Source organism: Biomphalaria glabrata, chromosome 13, assembly GCF_947242115.1.
Source record: "Biomphalaria glabrata chromosome 13, xgBioGlab47.1, whole genome shotgun sequence".
Classification (NCBI taxonomy): domain Eukaryota; kingdom Metazoa; phylum Mollusca; class Gastropoda; family Planorbidae; genus Biomphalaria; species Biomphalaria glabrata.
Window position 1 is genome coordinate 22750186 of NC_074723.1, and position 25352 is coordinate 22775537.

Genomic DNA, 25352 nt, shown 5'->3' on the forward strand with positions numbered 1-25352 from the left:
GTAATGATATCCTCGCACAACTTGACGCCACTCATTCATGGAGGTCCTCATGGTATGTGGGAAGAGGCTTCAGACATTACCAGTGTCAGATTTTTATGGAAACATCTTGACGGCAAATGCGCCAAACGGCGCGGGAGGGTCTAAGTCAGTAAGAATAGCACATTAGGTTTTTGAAATATAACTTTTTAATAGCAGGAAAATGCACTGTAGATACCTCAGAATATGCATTTTGTTGGCTTTCAATACCAGAAATAGTGCTTGGCGGCGGGGCTTCGCCCCGCGCTGTGGGAGCTCATAGCGCTCCCCCAGACCCCTTTGCTAGTAATGGCTGGGAATCTACAATTTTCCCACTAGCTCATGGAAGAACCTATTCTAGGGCACAATAAACGTCTTCCGAAAGAATGAAGGGTCAGAATGTAATAAAGATTATGTACACACACACACACACATAAATACATATAAATTATTTTTTCACGGGGGGGGGGGGGGGGAGAAAAATTTCCCCCCCCCCCCCCCAAAAAAAATCCTGCATAGCATTTTCTTAAAGTCTTTCAGGAAACTTTATGGAGACAGCTTGCCGCCCAATGCGCCGAACGCGCGGGAGGACCTAAGTCTAAGTAAGTAAGTTTCTTAAAGTCATAGGATATACTTTCAAACATTTTCTCTCAGTGTAGGCCTATACATTTACATTTATAACTGTCACATTTACAATTACCGATGTCGCATTCTGTTATGCACTCTGTTAGATCTGATTATATTGAACTTAACGATTGGGTTTGATTACAAAAATAAAATATTGAATAGTGTAACACAGTTTTAGTTGATAATTGATTGAAAAGAGGGAATGACATATTGTAAAAATTGTTTATTGAATTAGACGGCTGTTCTTTTATCTGTCAGTCAAATACTACAGAAAATCATTGCTAGAATGTAGAACATGGAGCCTAAGTAGCTTGTTTAAATATTAGTATTAATATTTCAATGCATAAATACTATTGATCTACAACACACTTATTTGAAACACCCGTTAATTTTTAAAGTGACTCTTAAGTTTTTAGACTTACAGTTAATAAAATCATTGGTCATGTTGCCGAAGATAAGAAACAATAGTGGCCAGGAGGCACCATGGGCCATGGCCATCAGAAATCCCAGAAAGATGAGAAATTTGTCACAACATGTGGAGAAGGAGTACTGAAATATTAGGAGCAAAATTAGACTCAAAATTAATTAGAAACAATTAATAGATTAGTAGATTATATTAACATGCATACTATTCATCTTATCTTTATGCTATAATCGTCTAATAAATGTGAACTGTTTACATAGGTATAATGGGCAGAATCTAGATCTAGTTAAAAATACACTACTCACGAGTTCTCCGAAAGTTGCTGTTCTTTTAACTTCTTTGTCTGATTTTTCACCTCTAAATGAATATACACAAATATAGCATCAAGTAACAGTTTCAAGCTAAATGTTGTGCATTTAACATGTGGTAGTTTATAGTTTTAGCACTACAGATATTTTATTATGTCATATTTTAAAACAACTACAAAGAAATAAATATAAACTATTGAAGAGTTACTTTCAATATTCTGGAAAATGAGTCCTTCCACTCTTTCTTTCTCTCTCACCCATCAATCTCTCCATATCTCTCTGTGTACTGTTTACTTCCTGTACCTCTACTTTCTTCTCTCTTGTTCTCTTTTCTTTCCCCAACCTCCCCCTCTTGTATCTCCTTTCTCTTTTTCCACGTCTCTTAAATTCTCTCTCAGCGCTCTCCTCTCTCACTTCTCTCTCAGCACTCTCCTCTCTCACTTCTCTCTCAGCGCTCTCCTCTCTCACTTCTCTCTCAGCGCTCTCCTCTCTCACTTCTCTTTTTTTTTTCTCTCCTCATTCACTCTTTTTCTTCTCTCCCTCCTTTTCTCTCTTCATCCTTATCTCACTCTACTCTCCCCCTTCTAATTTCTCTCATCTCTCCTCCTTCTCATTTCTCCCATCTCTCCTCCTTCTCATTTCTCCCATCTCTCCTCCTTCTCATTTCTCCCATCTCTCCCCCTTCTCATTTCTGCCATCTCTCCCTCCTTCTCATTTCTGCCATCTCTTCTCATTTCTGCCATCTCTCCTCCTTCTCATTTCTCCCATCTCCCCCTTCTCATTTCTCCCATCTCTCCCCCTTTTCATTTCTCCCATCTCTCCTCCTTCTCATTTCTGCCATCTCCCCCTTCTCATTTCTCCCATCTCTCTCCCTTTTCATTTCTCCCATCTTTCCCCCTTTTCATTTCTCCCATCTCTCCTCCTTCTCATTTCTGCCATCTCTCCTCCTTCTCATTTCTTCCATCTCCCCCTTCTCATTTCTGCCATCTCTCCCTCCTTCTCATTTCTCCCATCTCTCCTCCTTCTCATTTCTTCCATCTCCCCCTTCTCATTTCTCCCATCTCTCTCCCTTTTCATTTCTCCCATCTTGCCCCCTTTTCATTTCTCCCATCTCTCCTCCTTCTCATTTCTGCCATCTCTCCTCCTTCTCATTTCTTCCATCTCCCCCTTCTCATTTCTTCCATCTCTCCTCCTTCTCATTTCTCCCATCTCTCCTCCTTTTCATTTCTCCCATCTCTCCTCCTTCTCATTTCTCCCATCTCTCCTCCTTCTCATTTCTGCCATCTCTCCTCCTTCTCATTTCTCCCATCTCTCCTCCTTCTCATTTCTGCCATCTCTCCTCCTTCTCATTTCTTCCATTTCCCCCTTCTCATTTCTCCCATCTCTCCCCCTTTTCATTTCTCCCATCTTTCCCCCTTCTCATTTCTCCCATCTCTCCTCCTTCTCATTTCTGCCATCTCTCCTCCTTCTCATTTCTCCCATCTCTCCCCCTTCTCATTTCTCCCATCTCTCCTCCTTCTCATTTCTGCCATCTCTCCCTCCTTCTCATTTCTGCCATCTCTCCTCCTTCTCATTTCTCCCATCTCCCCCTTCTCATTTCTCCCATCTCTCCCCCTTTTCATTTCTCCCATCTTTCCCCCTTTTCATTTCTCCCATCTCTCCTCCTTCTCATTTCTGCCATCTCCTCCTTTTCATTTCTCCCATCTCTCCTTCTCATTTCTGCCATCTCTCTTCCTTCTCATTTCTGCCATCTCTCCTCCTTCTCATTTCTGCCATCTCTCCTCCTTCTCATTTCTGCCATCTCTCCCTCCTTCTCATTTCTGCCATCTCTCCTCCTTCTCATTTCTGCCATCTCTCCTCCTTCTCATTTCTGCCATCTCTCCCCCTTTCTCATTTCTCCCATCTTTCCCCCTTTTCATTTCTGCCATCTCTCCTCCTTGTCATTTCTGCCATCTCTCCTCCCTTCTATATTCCCATCTTTTTTTTTCATCCTAAAAAGGCTAACACTTTTTCTTTCTCCACAAAGGTCTCAGTTCAATACATAAACTACTCAGTAACTTATCATTTCTTTTAATACGGGGAACATTATTCGGGAAAGGAGGTAAGATAGGGCAATCATAATTAAGTCATATGAGCAAATCTCACTTCCCTCTATAAATTCATTCCAATTATTTCACTTTGACAACTGATTTCGACACCTGGCCCTCGACCGGTCAAACACACCATTACCTACAAGAGATCTACAGATCTAGCTTTTCAGAATATCTTTCTTTACAGTTGCGTTTCGAAGGGGAAGCAGGACGAAGCCGAAGAAATATTGCATTTCTTTTTTTACTATAGTCTTTCATTAATAGTCCACAGAATCAAGCCAACTGTTACTATTTTTTTAATACAAAGCTTACATGAATTCACTCTGTCTGTCTGTCTGGTACAATTTTTGTACCTGTTATTTCTCACACACCCAATGTCGGATCAAGTTAAAATTTCGCACAATTATCTCTTGGACTTAACAAAACAGGAATCAATTTTTTTAAAGTTAATTAATTATTAATATTATTTTGTTTGGTATCGAACAAGGAAAAGAAATAGTACTTGACAGATGTGCAGCATAAGTCCACTTTATACATTGTGTAGAGAATTAGGTCATAGTTTAAAAGTTTGAAACAAACTAACAATAGATAGCCATGAAACTTTCTGTTTTCATAAGCGATTTGCTGGGATATTGGTTAGTATTGTTATTTTGTTTTTTGGGTTGATACCAACAAGGGTAATTATAATTAATACTTCTGTATTCACAGATATGAGTAAATACGTGGGGTTTTGTCCCCTTAGGCCTTAGATAATTATACACGCTATTTCTCAAACACCCACTCTAGGATCAAGATGAAATTTAAGCAACCATATATTGTACCTAAGAATGAATCAGTTAATTATATTGTTTGATCTCTGGGAAAAAGAAAATAACGTCTACATTATTGAGAGATATAGATGTAAAACTGGAGTTCTTCCATTATATAAGTTTGTGTTTTCAAGTATTAAAAAAATTATTTTGCTAGTTTTGTCTGTCCTTTACCTCAGCAGAATCAGTTCGTTCAGTATTCTCTTACACCAAATGTCGAAAACAAAACAACAAAACAAAAAAAAACAAAAAAACAAACCGGATTTATGTCAACGAAAACTGAACGTGGACAAGATGCGCCCTGTCAACCACGCCACTGTCAGAATTGGACTTTGTTTGTCAATAGGAAACTTTAATGAAACGCAAATGGGGACCCGGCTATGTGTGCCTCTACGTGTTTGTATGTATCCAGTCAATCATGTTCTAAATCGTATCTCTATAGTCTTGCCGGAATAATGTCAGCTAGAATATTCCCTGTCAGATTATCTTATTAGCTGATCGACTAGACAACATGATGGCATCGACTCAAGGATGAACAAAACGTTAACATTGCTAAACCATGAACATTAACAATATTGTTATAAACCTGGTGGTGGCACAGATCGGGGTAGTGGTGTGTGTGTAGTCAGCCGACGCAAATCGCGCCAGGCCAGCACTAGACGAGCGGTCAACCGTGACGAGTTACGACGATCGGCCGAGACGAGTGTCAACATGATGGTTCGGGAAGGATCGACTTCGTGAACAGAGCTCAGGAGTGTCACGAGGGATGTAGTCATCTGACCACCCAGAATGGTCGAGCGACGTTCTGTCCGGTTCTAGAAGGCCAGCAGGGACCCTATATAAAGAGCGAAGGTATCAGAGACGAGTGCGTCACAACTTCCCGATCTACAGTTCGTTACAACGGCTCAGTACAAGTCCAAGACGAGACAGAGAGACCAGTGCAAGAGTTGATACGGCGGAGAGATATTTGTACAGTCTTGTGTTACGTGCTGCCAATTGTACAGTATTGGCTGTTATTTATTGACATTAAACTATTACGTTATTTTCAAGCCTACAGTTGTCAAGTTCTTTAAGTTGGTGGTGTCGTTTGGTGCAATTTGCAGAGAGCCTGGATGGTGAGATTCGTAACAATATACACATGAGATTGTCTGTTGAAGTAGGCCAAAGTTAATCCTAACTGTAACTCTTGACGAGTTACTTTCAATATCTGATTATGTCCCTAGTGAATCACAGTACACGAGAGGATATCACATGACTCATGAACACTATTTTCTCTTCTAGACCAATGACCTAATAAGTGGCGGAATTTGATTTTTAAATTGCCCAAGGTGCGGGCATGAAAGGAAATGGGAGGGTGAGACAGTGAGAGATAATGCGGGACTTTCTTTGATCACTGCATGACACAACAAAGTACTTTGATCACACCAAAGTACTTTGATCACAACAAAGTACTTTGTCCACTGTCCACATTTATTGTCAGGGATTAGCAGTACAACGTATGTAAACAAGGAGTGTACATTAATAATTTACGTAGATATTTTCTACATTTCCTGACGTAGATCCAGTCATTGCAGGCTATAGAATCTATACAATGCCTAGTCAAAAGTAGGAAATTCTGAAGTCACTTCGCACTTTGCCAGTAACATATAAATGTATAGAGCTCGTTTAACATTGAACACTTTCATAAAGACATGCTAACCAATAAACATTTAGAGAAGCCATTCAACTCCTGTCGTTTGACTAGAAGAAATATAAAATACTAGTCGACCGGCGGCGTAGCATACGCCGATATTGTGCAGGGCCGGTCTTAGGCCATTGCAACCTATGCGTCCGAAGGATCCGCACTTTCATGGAACCCGCGCTGATTCAAGGTGTATAAATTATTAAATTAAACCATTTTATAACTTAAAACAGATTTCCCGCGCACTCCTGTCGATTTACCAGGAGCTCCATGAAATCTCCCGAAATTGCAAAATATACGAAAAGGCCTTAAAATATACTGAAATATATAGAAAAAAATTGTCATTTTGGGGTGTCATTCAATTTGGAAAACGTCAATCCTACGCGCTATTAGTAAAAACGGCATTATGCATTAGCCGCAATTGTGTAATCAGGTGAAAGAAGCTTCTCGCGCCACAAACTAATGAAGAATTACTTGATGTCAACAATAGATTGAAAAGGTAATTCTTGCTATTGAGCGGGATCTATGTGGGAAACAGAATTATTATGATACATTGTATGACTTTGCTACACGCAAGGCTCGTAAAGTAATTCTGTACTTAGTAAAGAATGAATAAAATGCATAGACGAATTTATTTTCTAATACAAACTCTTAAATTTCACTTATCGTCCGCTTCCCTAGCCAAACTTGTCCCCGCGAAATCCGTTTCGAATAGGGCCCAACAATGCTTAAGCCCGGCCCTGCTATTTAGTGTTTGTAAAATTTTTGGTTGTAAAATGTTTTACATGTTTCGGATGTTCCTTCAGAGTTGACGATAGTTTACTTCCTAGTCCAAACCTCCCGCATGGGATGGGAGCGGGCAGGGTTTGACAGTCCAGCGCGCAGACATCCGTAGCGAGCTGTGAAAACGTGTTCTTCCCCCCCCCCCTCGTGTTTTTTTTCGTGGGGTGACTATCCGCAGAAATAAGAGAGTGATTTTCCCATTTACTTCTCGTCTGACCTGATTAGGGAAGAAGAGAATTATATATAAAGATAATTGTGTGAATCATACGAATGCAATCTATACTCTTTGACAACGGCCCTATTGGCAAATATTCATCACCTATACGGCCACCATAGAATATTCTAGGAGGGTAGACTACTCTCTCCCGAGATTGGCAGTAAAACTCAGGTGGTCTCGTCGCAGGATTTGAACTCAACACCTAAACAAGCCGCAGCTACACATGTTGGCCGTAGAAAGTAGAACTCTAAGCCTTAGGTCATGTTATTATCACTTTTGTGGGCCAAGTAGAACTGATCAATGACTGCAATAAAATACAGACTATCTCGAGTCTTTAGATAAGACAACTCTAGATAAAATCTATTCACATATTCTGAATGCATATGTGACACACTTCTAAATGAAGCACACAACTAGAGGCGATGTAATACAATTTCTCCTTGAAATCTTCTGAAATTGGAAAATATACGAAAAAGTCCTGGAAATCTCAGGAAATTATTAAAAATCTTTTGAAAACTCATAAAGATCTCCTGAAATATAGACAAAATTTCATTTTGGGGTGTAATTTAATATGAAAACGCCAATCCTAAGCGCGATAAAAAAAAAGACATTATACAATACCCGTAATTGTGGAATCTGGTGAAGCTTCTCGCGCCTCAAACTAATGAAGAGTTACTAGAGGTCAACAATTCTCGAAGATAGATTGAAATATTTGGTAATTCTTGCTACTGAGCGTGATCTATGTAAGAAACATAATTTTTATGTGATGCTGTATGACTTCGCTACACGCACGAATAAAATACAAAGAGGAAATTATTTTTTATTGTAAACTCTTAATTTTCACTTATTATTCGTATTCATACCAAAACTGGGTCCAGCGAAATTCGTTTCGCATAGGGCCCCACAATGGTCCGGCCCTGCTATTTAGTGACAGGTGAATACTACGTGTTCTACCCCCCCTTTTTTCCCCCTAAAGTTACGTGGGGTAACTCTAGTCCGACTTGCAGAAATAAAAGAGTGATCTTTCCATGCCTTCTTGGTGGTGTCAGGAATGGTTGAGCCATGAAGAGAATTATATATATATTATATAGATATACAAGATAGAAAACACAGATTATCTAAGGGAAAGAAATACGCACTTACAACTCTATCTCAATAGTGTTGAAGCTATTTCCCTTATTCGATACCAAACAAAAATATTTCGAAATAATCGACTAATTTGTTATTTTTTAATTGATTCATATTTGATACGAGAATGGGTTTGGGAGAAATAGCGTTTTCAATTATCTAAGGGAAAGAATTTAGCCGTGTATCTGAATACTGAAGGATTAGTTTCACAAGTTGGTATTAAACAAAATAATCAATTACCAGTTATTAATTGACTACTTGGTTAATTCTTTTTTACTGTTTCATCATTTGTCCATGGCAATACATAATTGTTCAAAGTTTCAACTTGATCCGAAAATGGGTGTGGGAGAAATAAGGCAGACAGACAGAATGATTTGATATAAGCTTTGTAAACAAGGCAAAAAAAAAAAAAGAAAGGAATGGAGAAAGACGGTCGACAAATCTTGCCTGGTGCCCCAACGGTCCAACAGACTAAGGGATAGGTATCTATTGTCTTTGTACCATCTGTTTTCGAACAATTGATCGTATGGGTGATCGCTTTTTAAATTATTTTATATTAAAAAAAAAGGTGAACGACGTCAATCAATGAATGAATAAAATACAATTGTTCTTTCCTTCGCAATAGCCACAGCGTTTAAACAACTAATAAAAGAAATAGTTACCATTTATTGGAGACTTTGCTTAAAAAAAAAAGCATTGTAGGTCATTATTTTAAAAAATCTGGCCCTTTTACACTTCTGGAAAAATACAAATCTATTTGTAACCAGCAGTTACATCCCCTTCCAGACCCATTTTTCTTGCTTTGACATTTAAAATAAGTAAAATATAAAAGAAGAAAAACATAAAAAGAAATAATAAAAAAAGCTTATATTAAGTCTAGATGTATCAATTAGTTTGGATCAGTCATAATTTAAATCTGTAATAGGTCAATTCTAGACTAACAATAATAAATCTACGTGATTACAAATATTTTTACCGTTTTTTTTTAATCGCAATTTCATGCTTGTAGCTTTCTCAATGCGCTCTGACCATATCACTTGTCTGGACACGTTGGAAAGCATCGTGAAGAGAAAGACGGGGTATCTGGGTGATCGCTTTTTAAAACTAATTTATATAAATAAGATGAACGACCTTTATTCAAAGCCGAGGGCTTCTCATTCCAATACACTAACCACTCTACCAGCAAATAGCTTTTGAAAATAGAAGGTTTTATTGTTAGCTTCAAACTCTAAAGCGTCGGACTACGTAAAGAGGTTCAATTCAGCTTATACCACCGCATCAGTCAAGTACAATTTCTTTCCCTTGATCATTTAATTAACTAATATGTTTTTTTTTATTCTTATTGATTCTTGTATTGTCAGGTAAAAGAAATAATTCATCAAAAAGTCACCTTTGATGAATTATTTCTTTTACCTGACAATACAAGAATCAATAAGAATAAAACAGAAAGTTGCCCACGGTTAACGAGGGTGTCATGTGGCCAGCACAACTAATGTCAGGTACCCATAAGATCTGAGTGGCCTCAGAGGCGCACAATGATCCCGAAATTCGAACTCGGGAACCCCGGTTCGGAAGCCAAGCGCTTTGCCCGTCAAGCTTTACCGCTCAGCCACCGCGCCTCCTGCCTTTTCAAAAGCAATCTTAAAGTTGCTCATTTGTGATTGTAGACCAAACTAGATCGAACAGATTTCGATGAACTTTAATTAAAAAAAACTAACAATACTTGAAATGACAAGCACATTTCAAAAACTAATCACTGACTTACTTGTCATCTTTCTTCTTCTTTTTCTTTCCGGTTTGATTTTTAGCTCCAGGAGAAACTCCATTTTGATTGTTTGTGTGTATCAGTGCCGGAGCACCGTCGGTAGTATCCTCGTGATTGGCGGAATTATCCAATTTATACGATTTCATCATTGTACGTATTGATAGTATTGATCTACAGATATTGATTTGTATCAGGAGGAAACAAAAAAACGCAAAGAATTTCTCTTGGTCACTTTAAATCCCCAAAGCTGAAGAAATGTTTCAAAATCTAATTCACTAAGTTGTAATCTTTGTGGACAAACAAGTAGAGCACGAGCTAGTGTCACGAAGAAACACTTGCAAGGCCTAGAGTAGATTTAAGATACAGAAGTTAAACAATACCAGCGATAGACAAGTGGCCAGGACTCCTTCTCTATAGCACGCTTACAATATATATCTATATCATGAACAAGATAACTGTCATATGAAAACATAAATGGGTGCTTAAAATAGAATCTGATTGACGAAGCTGTGTTTGACCAAGACATTTTACAATCAGTTAAAGGTGACTGTCTTTAGTTATTTTTTCACTTAAAAGTGGTCAAGTAGGCCTATACGTTTCTGGTTCAAATGTCCAAATTTTTTATAGAATAAACAAAGAATCATCAACAGAAAAATACATTCAGCTTATTATCTTTCATAAATACAAATAATTTAACTTTTTAAAAATTGAATATAGGCCTATGTCTCTACGATAAGCCACTATAGTCACATGAACAAGTGCTCTACCATATGAACCCTGGTCACAGAAGTCTTATAGAAACCTGCGCTCGTTATGTTCTAAACAGACAAAAAAATAGACATGTGTTTAAAGATATTTTTATCATGACATGACATTTTTGTTTACAAGTGACTGTGATAACGTGAAAGAGAAACCACCTGATGGACATCCAAACAAAACACTGGGTAGACCTACATCTGTCTCTATAGACCTACATCTGTCTCTATAGACCTACATCTGTCTAGACCTACATCTATCTCTATAGACCTACATCTGTCTCTATAGACCTACATCTGTCTAGACCTACATCTATCTCTATAGACCTACATCTGTCTCTATAGACCTACATCTGTCTAGACCTACATCTATCTCTATAGACCTACATCTATCTCTATAGACCTACATCTGTCTCTATAGACCTACATCTGTCTCTATAGACCTACATCTGTCTGTATAGACCTACATCTGTCTCTATAGACCTACATCTGTCTGTATAGACCTACATTTGTCTGTATAGACCTACATCTGTCTCTATAGACCTACATCTGTCTCTATAGACCTACATCTGTCTCTATAGACCTACATCTGTCTCTATAGACCTACATCTATATAACCTACATCTGTCTGTAGAAACCTACATCTATATAACCTACATCTGTCTGTATAAACCTACATCTATATAACCTACATCTGTCTGTATAGACCTACATCTATATAACCTACATCTGTCTGTATAAACCTACATCTATATAACCTACATCTATATAACCTACATCTGTCTGTATAAACCTACATCTATATAACCTACATCTATATAACCTACATCTGTCTGAATAGACCTACATCTATATAACCTACATCTGTCTGAATAGACCTACATCTATATAACCTACATCTGTCTGAATAGACCTACATCTATATAACCTACATCTGTCTGAATAGACCTACATCTATATAACCTACATCTATATAACCTACATCTGTCTGAATAGACCTACATCTATATAACCTACATCTGTCTGAATAGACCTACATCTATATAACCTACATCTGTCTGAATAGACCTACATCTATATAACCTACATCTGTCTGAATAGACCTACATCTATATAACCTACATCTATATAACCTACATCTATATAACCTACATCTGTCTGTATAGACCTACATCTATATAACCTACATCTGTCTGTATAGACCTACATCTATATAACCTACATCTGTCTGTATAGACCTACATCTATATAACCTACATCTGTCTGAATAGACCTACATCTATATAACCTACATCTATATAACCTACATCTGTCTGTAGAAACCTACATCTATATAACCTACATCTGTCTGTAGAAACCTACATCTATATAACCTACATCTGTCTGTAGAAACCTACATCTATATAACCTTCATCTGTCTGAATAAACCTACATCTATATAACCTACATCTGTCTGTAGAAACCTACATCTATATAACCTTCATCTGTCTGTAGAAACCTACATCTATATAACGTACATCTGTCTGTATAGACCTACATCTATATAACCTTCATCTGTCTGTATAGACCTACATCTATATAACCTACATCTGTCTGTAGAAACCTACATCTATATAACCTACATCTGTCTGAATAAACCTACATCTATATAACCTACATCTGTCTGTAGAAACCTACATCTATATAACCTTCATCTGTCTGTAGAAACCTACATCTATATAACCTTCATCTGTCTGTAGAAACCTACATCTATATAACCTTCATCTGTCTGTATAGACCTACATCTATATAACGTACATCTGTCTGTATAGACCTACATCTATATAACGTACATCTGTCTGTATAGACCTACATCTATATAACCTTCATCTGTCTGTATAGACCTACATCTATATAACGTACATCTGTCTGTATAGACCTACATCTATATAACGTACATCTGTCTGTATAGACCTACATCTATATAACCTTCATCTGTCTGTATAGACCTACATCTATATAACGTACATCTGTCTGTATAGACCTACATCTATATAACGTACATCTGTCTGTATAGACCTACATCTATATAACCTTCATCTGTCTGTATAGACCTACATCTATATAACCTACATCTGTCTGTATAGACCTACATCTATATAACCTTCATCTGTCTGAATAGACCTACATCTATATAACCTTCATCTGTCTGTATAGACCTACATCTATATAACCTTCATCTGTCTGTATAGACCTACATCTATATAACGTACATCTGTCTGTATAAACCTACATCTATATAACATTCATCTGTCTGTATAGACCTACATCTATATAACGTACATCTGTCTGTATAGACCTACATCTATATAACGTACATCTGTCTGTAGAAACCTACATCTATATAACCTACATCTGTCTGTATAGACCTACATCTATATAACGTACATCTGTCTGTATAGACCTACATCTATATAGACTTACATCTATCTATAAAGACCTACATCAGTCTGTATAGACCTACATCAGTCGTATAGACCTGCATCTGTCTCTATAGACCTACATCTGCCTGTATAGACCTACATCTGTCTGTATAGACCTACATCTGTCTCTATAGACCTACATCTGTCTGTATAGATCTACATCTATATAACCTTCATCTGTCTGAATAGACCTACATATAGACTTACATCTATCTATAAAGACCTACATCAGACTGTATAGACCTACATCAGTCTGTATAGACCTACATCTGTCTCTATAGACCTACATCAGTCTGTATAGACCTACATCTGTCTGTATAGACCTACATCTGTCTGTATAGATCTACATCTATATAACCTTCATCTGTCTGAATAGACCTACATCTATATAGACTTACATCTATCTATAAAGACCTACATCAGTCTGTAGAAACCTACATCTATATAACCTTCATCTGTCTGTATAGACCTACATCTATATAACCTACATCTGTCTGTATAGACCTACATCTATATAACCTACATCTGTCTGTATAGACCTACATCTATATAACGTACATCTGTCTGTAGAAACCTACATCTATATAACCTACATCTATAAAGACCTACATCTATATAACCTACATCTTTCTATATAGACCTATATCTATCTATTTAGACCTAGATCTATATTTCTACACAATTTGGCACTTGTTGACCAAAGTCGGGTAATTATTCTAGATTAGATTTCTGGACAATCTACTCCTCCATTTATACTTTACTAATAAATGCACATTTAAAAAATTCAATTCATGAACATTCCTAAAACTCTCAGCTATAATAATAGTCACTCAATCCACACACTATCAGAAGGTTCGATTCTTAAAACTCCAATGTAAGAAACAAACTCTGAATGCAAAACACAATGCTTTAATCTTCCGCAGACACTGCCAATATGATCGTCTGATACATAAACAAAGAATTAAGCCTGGCAGTATGACAGACATTTTCAACTAACAGAAGAAACAAAGAGACATTGAGATCAAACTGATAGATTTCTTTGATACTCAAATGTCAAACTTTTATTGTCATAAAAATCTGTCGATTGTAGGCTCATCATTTTGTTGTTCGTCAATCGTGTAGATCAGCGCCCCTAATTCTTTTTTAACGACATTCTTGAAGTCGCTTAAACATTTTAGGGACGTCATTAGTGCACTTTCATAGACTTATATATACTATATCTAGACTGAACATGGAGATTTTTTAACAAAAAATGTCGTGAAATGTTTTTAGAAAGTTGGATCAAGGCGTTGTTTTGTAAAGTAGTTAAAAGAAGTCGTTTTTTTTTTCAACCCTAACCTATGTAACATATAATTTAATTTTTAGATCTAGATCTAGTAGTTGAACATCAAAAATAAGAGTACTCTCGTCTCATAATTATTATTTTGCAATTTTTAGATACATAATCTAGAAAAATCTAGGTATCAATCTGTTTAAATGTACATAAGATGATTTCAATCAACATGAATTATTTCCATCTAGGATTTTTGAAACATTATCTCAATGGAAATAAACAGGAAATGGCTTTGTTTCATATATTTGCGTGAATATCCGAGATATGATTTTGCATTATTTCTAAACTTTGAAAACTAAAGATCATTACTTTTCTAAGACAGATAAGATTGATTGGGGCGACTTCCCTTAGAGCCTGAAAAAAAGTTAACGTATATAAAAATCTATATATGTATAAGTCTGTGAATCGATCAATCGCGGATAAGAATTTATTTCCGGTTTCCAGTCTAGATATAATATAAGTCTATGTGCACTTTATTTTACAACTTATTCGGTTATAAATAATATTCGCATTTATTGAATATACACAAATTCATTTTGCTAATTTTCGACCTTCTTTTAATTAGAGACACTGACCTATATGATTACCCTGATTTTTTTTTACCAAATTAATTAAATAAACAGATAAACACTCTGGTGGATGGTTTAATTATGTTTACGTATAACTGACAGAATTCCTAAAACACTTGGAAAACACAAAAAAAAACTTTAAAAAATCGAAACGGAACAATTTATATCACTAAAAAACCTGGATCACGAAATAGTGGTAAGTGATTTCACCAGCAAAAGAAACTCCTAGTAAATCTACTAGAACAGATAGTGGTGAATATTAAGTTTCCATAAGAAAATGTTATCATTGAGAATACACACAAAGTGATGATTTTGTAGACCTCACTCTATGTTGTCAGTGCGTTTAGATCAAATTAACCCTCAAATTGTCGTTGAAGGAGAAAGAAGTACAATCGTGTTGTGGTCTTTTAACAGTGACTGTGTTTTATCTAATATTGAGGTCTCTCGAGGGTTAATCTAGGGCCTAGTACTCACATAGATAAGCCGTATTTTTTTTCCGATTATGAGAGAGTGTGTGTGTGCGCGAGTGGATAAAAGTGATGAGTGCAGAGTTAGTCACATGTAATGACACTTTGACAACATTGATATATATAATTGATATTGAGAGAAAACAAAAATAAATAAATGCATACAATGTGAAATGACAGGTATAGTTCGATTCTACTAAGAACAAATCATATGAGAAATTCAAAAGCGGCACAAAGGTCTATAAAAATATTTTAAAATGGTCATTATTGCAACCCTTTCAGGCCGAGGATGTAAACATTATTTGTTTCTCTTATCGAGGGTGTCATGTGGCCAGCACAACGACCAGCCGCATTTCCCCAACTAATGGCAGGTACCCATTAAAGTTGGCTGGACAGCGTCGTCCTAAAAATCCCGAAATTCAAAGCCAAAGTTTTCACCGAGATTGGAATCCGAAACCGTTCATTTCGAAAACCAGCCACCACGCCATCAATAATCAGTCTTGGCTAATTTATGACCATTTAAAAAAATAGTTTGGTCACATACTAAAAATGTCAGTCGGTCAACCATCTCTAGATGACATGCAACACAAAGTGTTCAGAGTAAAGATCCAGTGTACGACCACAGAAAACTGGTCCATTGAGGAACTAAAAATTAAAAGTAACACCCCCATTAGACAATGCTTATCAGTTTCACAGTGGCTAACACAGGGACAAACAAAGTTATAGAACAACGTCAAAAAAACAAAACAAAATGAAGTATTACTTTCTTTTAATGTTATATACTATGATGTTTTGTAGCGTTCGATCTTAGTGTTTCAGAATTAAGACCCTGTGTTTCTTTGAGATATCTTCACCTTGTGATACCATTCTGTACAAGCACTCGCAGTTGTGTGGCTACAAAGCCAGGGGAGATAAAAGGACTTATACAGTTACAAGCCTTGTTTTAATATTGGGTCTGTATTTGACTTTACAAATGCATATTTAAACAAAAGCTCGCGAGGTTCTGAAACAAAACTATATATTGAGCCGTAAAAATGTGACAGTCAACTGAGTTGTAGAATTAATTGTCCACTAGATCTGCATCTACAGAATTTCAACATTCAGACATGATAACGACTGGCTGTAGGTCAAACTGATTTCTTATATTTGTGTGTAGGATGTAAGACTATGAGTATGATACTAGTAGAATGTTGAGTATAGAGACAATCTAGAAAAAACAATTGTTGTGTATAGGACAGAAACTAATGAAGCGGAAGTTTTAGGGAAATGACAGAGAGAGAGAGAGAGAGAGAGAGAGAAGAGAGAGAGAGAGAGAGAGAGAGATCCAGATTTAACCTTACTGGCAAGACACTGAATTTCAGTGAAAACAAAACTGTTTGGAACATTTCGACTATTGTTGACTAAGTGAGTTGCTGTGAACGTTATACCGAAACACATGAAGGGGATAGTACCGGTAGTCAATTATTGGAACATAAGAATATGCAATCTTTACTTTACTGATTCTGAGATTAAAAAAAAAATAAAAAATTAACCAATTGTCACTCTCAGACATTAGCGTAAGTCATGCCACGGCCATAACATATGAACTAGCAATAGAAATAAGTCACTCAAATATTCTATTCTGATTTAAACACACAAACTTATTCGTATATGATGTACTACCGCGCTTAAGTACCAAAACGATTGTTGGTATTAGAGTAATAGTTAATGAACTATTGGTAATTCATTATTTTGTTTGGTATTGAACAAGGGAACTTGACTGATGTGGCGGTATACGCTGAATTAGTTTCCTTTATACTTTGAGTAGAGTTAGTTTGAAACTAACAATTAGAGATGGGAAACGAACCGAACCCGAACCGAACGAACCGAACTCGAACCTCACTTATGACCGAACCGAACCGAACCCGAACTTTGAAACTGCTTGGTACGAACCGAACCGAACGAACCCTCCTTTTCTTAACCGAACTAATTTTGCAATTTGTACATCCCTTTTTACATTTTGGGTTTTAAAAAAAAATTTACTTAAATATTTTATTTAAATTCTAATGATTCCATTATACTTTGAAAACTTAAGAGGGGGTGGTGGTGGTATTTTGAATAAAAAAAGCGGCGCGATGTGATTCCCATGGGTTTTTCCGTACGTGCCGACTCTCGCCTTTGCTTATTGGTTTTGAGTCGAATAGGCGCCCTCTAATTAGATCTAGATCTAGACTCTAGTTCCTAGTAAGTAGAAAGTCAACATTAAAATATTGTCACTTTTATTTCAGATGGCTGTTAGTTGAGAGTAGAATATTTTTTGCCGATTAGAGAGTGTAGATATCTACAATAAGTTCATTTGTGTTCTAGTTTAAAATAAATTTTAATTATCTTCTATTAAGTGATTTATTTTTACAAAATTGTGAAGTATTCTATATTGGAATATTATCAGTGGCGTAGCAAGGGTGGGGGAGGAGGGAGAGAAATGTAAAATCCCCCCGGGCCCCCACTTGTTTTTTACTCTAAATATTCAATATTACGCAAAATGCAGGGGCCCCCAAAGAGGTCCCGGCCCCCAAATGATGAAAAATTCCTATCTACGCCCCTGAATATTTTTACTATTATTCTGTTTTGCATTATTGATCATCAGTATTTTTAATGCAGCGTTTCTCAAACTTTGGGTCCTCTCCCGTGGGTGGGGATGGTTAGTACCTTGAATTGAGGGATGGGGAGACGCAACTTCTTGACAAAAAGGGGTGTCATAAAGTGTGTTTGTGTTTTTTCTGGTGGCGGTAAGAAGAGGTTAAGCGATTGATTGGTGTTTATGCATTAAGGATGATGAAATTAGCGTAATGCAAATGTGAAACGGCAGACAATCTTGAGACATGAAAGAGTGAAGACGTTGTTTTGTGGTGACCTAGATTTTGTTTAATTATCAGTATATTTCATTAATATTACATCTCTATCTCAAGTTAAATATGTCAATATTGTAATAACAGTTAGGCTATATTGAGTTGTTCACATAAGAATTTTATTTTAAAGTTTATTAAGTTTATATATTATTATAAGGCTTGTCTTCGAGTCCGAAGATTAGTGAGGAATGCAGTTTTGCCCATGGCTGCGCAGGCCCAGCTGTGACCTACATATTTTGCCACATCCAGGGCAAGCATAACCACTGTTCGCAGGTGGTCGATTTAGTTTTTCTTTTCGCGTCTGCGTTTGTCCTCGGCAGCGGATTTTCTTTTGGTCTCAAATGTGTATCCCGCGGCCTTCGGGAGTGAACTCCAACTGACTCGTTCTAAGGCCGCATGCAACCAGGTGCTCTCTTCTATGTCAGCTAAGCAAAGTTGACGCCTAAGCGTTTCCGAGGGGTGCCTCTGTAACGTCCACCACCTTTTAGCTCACCAAAAAAAAAAAAGACTGCCTTTGGCATACGTTCGTCTCCCATACGGGATACGTGCTCTGCCCAGCGTAACTGTCGGACCATAAGAAGTCCATCTATACTATCCTTACCGGTAAAAATATAAAACGTCTATATTGGTTCAATTGTACTAGCTGTTTGTAAGCGACAAACCAACGACCAACTAACAAAGAGAGGGGGCATCGAAAAAAAAGTTTTATTTTTATTGTAAAAATTTCTTAATGGAGATAGAAATGAAGATGCGGCAGGTTTTCGCTCAAGTCAGCAAGTGGTATAATTCAGGGCGTGACTCGGCGCTAAGCGAATTTTTAAAAAAGGCTAATATCGATGTGCTTTCTTTCAGAACCCACTATTCATCATAATAAAAATAAGTCGAGGGCCATATTAAATCTAATAATAAAGAGGCAACATTATTTTGGCAAAAGTATTGCCCATAGGCCTATTATATATTGCAAAGTATTTGTTTTATGTAAAAATTCAAATAAAAAAGTTTTAACTAATAAAAATTGCATTAAACATAACTTAATTTTGCTATTACATAATTTCATAACATCGAACCGAGCCGAACCCGAACTTTAGACCTGACCGAACCGAACCGAACCCGAACTATACTCGTCATCGAACCGAACCGAACTCGAACTTAAATCTGACCGAACCGAACCCGAACTTTAAAGGTTGGGTTCGATTCCCATCTCTACTAACAATAGTTAACTAAAAAACCTTCTAGTTTCATAAGGACTTCTGGCACAGTGGTTAGAGTGTTAGTTTGTGGAGGCTTGCGCCCTGTGTTCACCTTTTTTTTTTTTAATTATAAATGCATTTAAAAAGCGATCACACAGTCACCCCATTCTTTTTCAGCCCTCCTTTTCCAACTGGTACAGACATGTGATAAACCATGGAGCATTGAGAAAGCTAAAAGCATGAAATTGTGCTAAATCGCAAATATTTATTACTATTAGTCTATACGTCTATTAAAAGTTTAACTACATGACTGATCCAAACTTATTTACAAATACACTCAATATAAGATTTTTAAAAAAATATTTTTATATTTATATTTATGTCTGTGCGAATGACAAACTACTGCGAAAAGAAGGCGTGTAGATGGCTATTCACATAAGTTCGATATACCATTGGTTTCGTGCTTCAAACGGACGTTGGTAGTTAATGATTTTCTAAGGAGTCTAAAGGGAAATTAATAATATATAAATTTGATAAGCAGCGATCTATCTCAGATCGCATGTGAATCACAGATATGGTTATATCAATGTCCCTAGATCTAAGTCTGTGTTAGATGACAAAGTACAGCGTTTGTCGCGCTAGTCAGAGACAGTGTTTGTGTGTGTTTTAGTGTCTGTCTGTGTAAGGTATACAAAAGTGAAGATAAGATACACTGAGTGTCTATTTTTACTACATGACGAAATCACCTTTTTTAAAGTTGAAAAGTAAAACAAGCAAATAACAAAAACTATTAAAAAAAAAAAGAAAGAAGAAAAACTCTACATTTACAGCCGTATATCTCAATAATGTTAGACTTATTTCCCTTTTTATTAGTTCATTTTTAGATTACTACTAATACTGATTCTTCCTTACCTTTTCAGCAAAGCAGCAGCTACTTCCACATTGTCCTCACTATTTCTAGCGGCTACTTTCTGGGCTCGGTATTTTTCTTTCCTTACTTTACGTTGGTCACTTTTTCGAACCATGTTTTGAAAGGAATTGAGTTCGTGTATTAATTAGAAGCACTAAGATACATTTAAAATCTTTATACATAAACGTATCGTCTGCCTTACATGACCACATGTGGTTCTAATGAGCTAGCTACTTAACCACTGCAGAAGTGTTTGGAATGCAGATCTGAGATTTAAAAAAAAAAAAAAAGTGTTCAAAACGTGAACAGATCATTAGCGCCGGATCACCAGGTAACTAGACGGAGTGTGGTTAGTGAATATCTCGAACATTCCAATAAGAGGCAAGGATGACCTCCGCGAGTATTCCTAATAACACTATGTAATGTATTATTTAATTAACCTGATAATGACTGCGGGGGAGGGGGAGAATTGTTTAGCTGGCCTGTTAGCACCATGGGTTCTCAAACAATAGAATATTATCTGATGTCATGGGATACGTATCTCAAGCAATAGTATACTTATCTTAAGTCATTGGATACTTATTTCAAGTCATGGAATACTTACATCAAATCATTGCATACTTATCTCAAGTAATTTTACTAACTTATCTCAAGCCATGGGATGTAGAATTGCAAAATATTTTTTTTTCAGAGATAATAATAATTAGTATTATTAAATAAAGAAGAAACATTTTTTGTCATTGTTGAAGACGATTCCTCCATTTATAAAGCTAATAACTTTTCTACTACAGTGGTTACTTTGCTCGTTATAACTACTGAAGGCTAGATTTTTTAAAAAATTGGAACATTTATTACTCCGTAACAACCCTCCCTCCGAAACAAATCTTGGTTAATAGCATGTATAGATTTGGAGTATTTACAATACTAATGTTGGTGATACAAATCCAGACATCGTAAAAGACATTAGTCTAGAACACTGATGCACAAACTCGGCCGGCGGGCCATTTTAATTTCCGACACTCGTATCGCGGGCCACATCAATAAAAAAAGGCTTTAAAAAAAAGGAAACAGACAATGAACCATTTTTATTAGAAACCCTAGTACTTACATTAATTCGTGAGAAGTTTATCCTAAACCAACTTTTAAATACCCGACTGAATAGATGAGACACCCAAGTCGGAGCACTGAGTCTAGAATTCTAGATGTTCGTTAACATAGGTTTACGTAACATAGGTTTCTCACCACTCATCACTGTAAAGGTTTGTCCTCAAAGATAAGAGCTTTCAATTATTAGGATCCTCCTTAACTCTTGTTTTCGGAGATTTGGAAAAGTTGATGCCAGCAACACGTGTGTGTATCTGTGTGTAGGAGATAACTAATTGAGGAGACGTCTTTAAAAGTAAAAATGAAATAATAAACAAGAACCTATGCCTAGAAGACGCGGTGGCTTAGTGGTTAATTACATGGCTTCCGAACTAGTTCGAATCTGGGATTTTAATTTCGCGATTTTTAGTGAAAAAGGAAAGTCAGTTGGTCGTTGCGTTGGCCACATGACAACCTCGTTAACAATGGACCAAAGAGACAGATGACATTTACATCACCTGCACTATAGACCTGCATGGTCTGAAAAGGGAACTTTTTTACTTACACAGCAAAAGATGTATTTTCTTACACGGGTCTTTTAAATCGAGCATATAATGCTTTGTGTGTTCTTGTGTCCTAAAATATTTCTACTACATAGCTACGTTACTAGATAGGATTAACGCCCCTTAGTTTGGGAATCTGTTTCTGTAAAATAATTATGGTCGTGGACCCCTAGCGTTGAGTTGATATGACACACTAATTGCTTCTGACACATTATATAAAAGGGTTAGATTTAAAAAAGTGACTTTTATGCACTGAACAACAGCCAACAAAAAAAAAAATAAACAAAAAATACATTAAAAATAACAAATCTTATTAACCAAATTATTAAGCAAATTACACACTAAAATTCTTTGAGCGTAGCCAAGCCAATGGGGGTTTTTTGAATCCACCTACAGAGAGTTTTGAGGTTGAAAACCTCTTTCTTCAATAGTATTCTAAAAAAAACTACAGACATCAAATTCTATGAGCGTAGCTAAATGAGTTTTGAATTAAATAAAAACAACTCCAGAGTTTTTTTGTTGTTTAAATCCCCCCCCCCCAATCAGATAATTTTGACGATAAAACTTTCCTTTTCGATATAAAATCTAAAGCAAACTACAGTCACCTAATTCCAAGAGCGTTGTCAAGAGTGGTTACACATTTCTACCAGTGGCTGGGCTTCATTAATAAAGTGCAGTGAATAGTCATCCGCCAAAATTGAAATACACTAAATGTGGCTCAACAGAGATGGCTAAGACGGATTTTAGAAGTCATTTATAGAAATCGGGTCTCAATCAAGGAAAACCTATGCCAAACTAGGAGTCGACCCCTTAGTAAAGTTGTGACAGGTTTGCGGGACATGCTCTCCGACAAAATAAATTACGCATAAACATAAGAGTTGCGATGACATCCTAGTACAACTTGGCGCCACACTTTCATGGAGGTCCTCAGAGCAGGTGGCAAGAAGCTTCAGACATTGCCAGTGATACATGTTTGTGGAAACAGCTTGCCGCCCGATGCGTCGAACGGCGCGGGAGGATCTAAGTCAGTAAGAATAGCACATTAGGTTTTTGAAATAAAACTTTTTAATAGCAGAATAATGCACTGTAGATACCTCAGAATATGCATTTTGTTGGCTTTCAAGACAGGAAATAGCGTTTGGCGGCGGATCTGGCCCGCGGGCCGTATTTTGGGTTTCACTGATCTAGACTAACAATGATGGTGTAATGTAGCTAACGCTATGTCCAAAAATCACTTTAGAATCACTTTTAGAATCACTTTTAGAATCACTTTGCCATGTCCGCCACTGACTGACAGGACAATGACGTCAAATGCAAGTATGAGACAAACGAATGAAGCGTCTACAACCAACGAATATTTGCTTCAGTGTTGACTTTCATTTACCTATTAATTATGCTACTGTTTAGATGTCTGTGCAGATACAACAAAAGAAAGTACAATGTTTTGATTGATTAAGATTCTTTGTAAAACTCCTTTTTTTTTTTAAATCGCTAAATCGATGATTCTAAATCTAGTCTCATTTAAACAGAACTATTTTAAAAGCGAATGTATTTGAGACAAGATTATGGCAACATGTTGTTTTAATTGATTCTTTTGTTCTTAACAAACAGATGTAAAAGTCAAATGCTTTGCTGGAATTGAAAATCAGAAACAATGCAAAATAAAAAAAAATACTTTAAAAACAACAACAACAACAAAATGTATATTAAGTGTATCAATTAGTTTGGATCAGTCATGTAATTAAATTTGTAATAGATCTAGACTAACAATAATACATCTGTGCGATTAGAAATATTTTTACCAATTGTTTTTGTTTAGCGCAATGTCATGCTTTTAGCTTTCTCAATATCATATGATCCAATCAATTGTCTGGACCAGTTGGAAAGAGGTGGAGTATCTGGGTGATCGTTTTAAATGTATTTATAAAAAAAAAGAAGAGTGAGCTACCTGAATCGAACTCTTGAGCTAAAGTTTCTCAAGCTAACACTGTAACCACTCTGCTAGCGAAGAGCGCATGAACATAGAAGATTGTATAGGTATCTATTCTATTTCACGTTTGTGTTCACAAAGCCTCAGACGACGACCTATAAAGGGGACTAATTTAGCTTATGCCACCACTTTAAGTAACATTTCTTTCCCTTGTTTGAGGCACCAAATAAATAGTTACCAATAGTTAATTACCTAATTGTTTTTTTTAAATTAATTCTTGTGTTGTCAGGTGTAATATATAATGAAGCAAAATTTTAGCTAAATTCGAGATTGGATGTGGGAGAAATAACGTGTACAAAACTTTTACCAGACAGACAGAGGGAGTCGATATAAGCTTTGTAAAAAGTGATCGATTGGGATCAAAATACCGGGATTAACTCATTAGTTAAAACCTTTTCTAAAATCTCCAGCATACTTCTGTCAAAAATACTTTGATTCTAATCCACTTCATTGAGTTTTTGAGGAATGTTCTGCTTTAATTTGTTCTAGAAGGAATTAATTCCACTTATCTTATTTATGGCAAACCAGTAACACAGACTAAAAACGCAAAATACCTAGGTGTTATAATAAATTAAAAACTGTCATGGAATCCACATATCGATGAAACTATAAGAAAATCAACTCAAGAAAACATTAAGAAACTGGAACAGACACAAAATAGAGCAGTGAGATTCATAACAAATGAATATTCACATTTGACTAGAGTAACACCTTTAGTAAAATCACTAAATTTAGAAAGCCTTCAGGACAGAAGACTCAAAAGTAAAGTAGTAATTATACATAAAACACTGAACCATAATCTTCAAATACAAAAACAAAATTTAATAAAATACTCTGAAAGACACAAAGATAAAGGTACATTCCTCGTCCCATATGCTAGGACAAATTTGTACAAATGCTCCTTCTTCCCTAGTGCTATTAGAGGAGGGAGCATGAGCTAGCCAGGAAAACCAATGACTTGGCAGAATTTAAGTCATTGGTTAATATGCATGACTGAATGCATGACGCGTAGGACGTAATCATCTTCTTTTTTTGAAGTAACGTCTGTATTATATAAGATAAGATAAGATAATGACTTACCTTCGTGACTTAGCGATGGTTTCAGAAGAGAGAGGCTTTCCCTCATCACGTGTATCGCCCAAGAGTGGCGTCCTTTCATTAACACCATCCCCCATAGTTGAAGTCAGGAATTGATAACGTCACTTCTATAATTAGATTGGAGTCTATAGGTGGAGAGAAAAAAATAATTTGATTACATCATTAAATTGTATGTAGACGAAATGGACGCACCTTAT

At 36.4% G+C, this 25352-nt stretch overlaps 1 protein-coding gene across 8 annotated transcripts in view; it reads right to left on the bottom strand.

Moving 5' to 3' along the window:
• The window catches only part of LOC106064916 (ATP-dependent translocase ABCB1-like), a 124296-nt gene that overhangs the window by 93568 nt on the left and 5376 nt on the right, over positions 1-25352 (bottom strand). For 2 of the 8 annotated variants that reach the window (XM_056008064.1, XM_056008063.1), the window contains exons 2-5: positions 25138-25280; positions 20424-20522; positions 1372-1423; positions 1065-1191 (exon numbers count right to left, since the gene is read on the bottom strand). In XM_056008064.1, coding sequence (XP_055864039.1) covers positions 1065-1191; positions 1372-1423; positions 20424-20522; positions 25138-25232 — 373 coding nt within the window. In that variant the 5' untranslated portion in view covers positions 25233-25280. Of the gene's footprint in view, positions 1-1064; positions 1192-1371; positions 1424-9847; positions 10192-15144; positions 15395-20423; positions 20523-25137; positions 25281-25352 lie in introns of those variants that run through there. The other 6 variants (XM_056008067.1, XM_056008068.1, XM_056008066.1 and 3 more) reach the window with 6 other exon arrangements.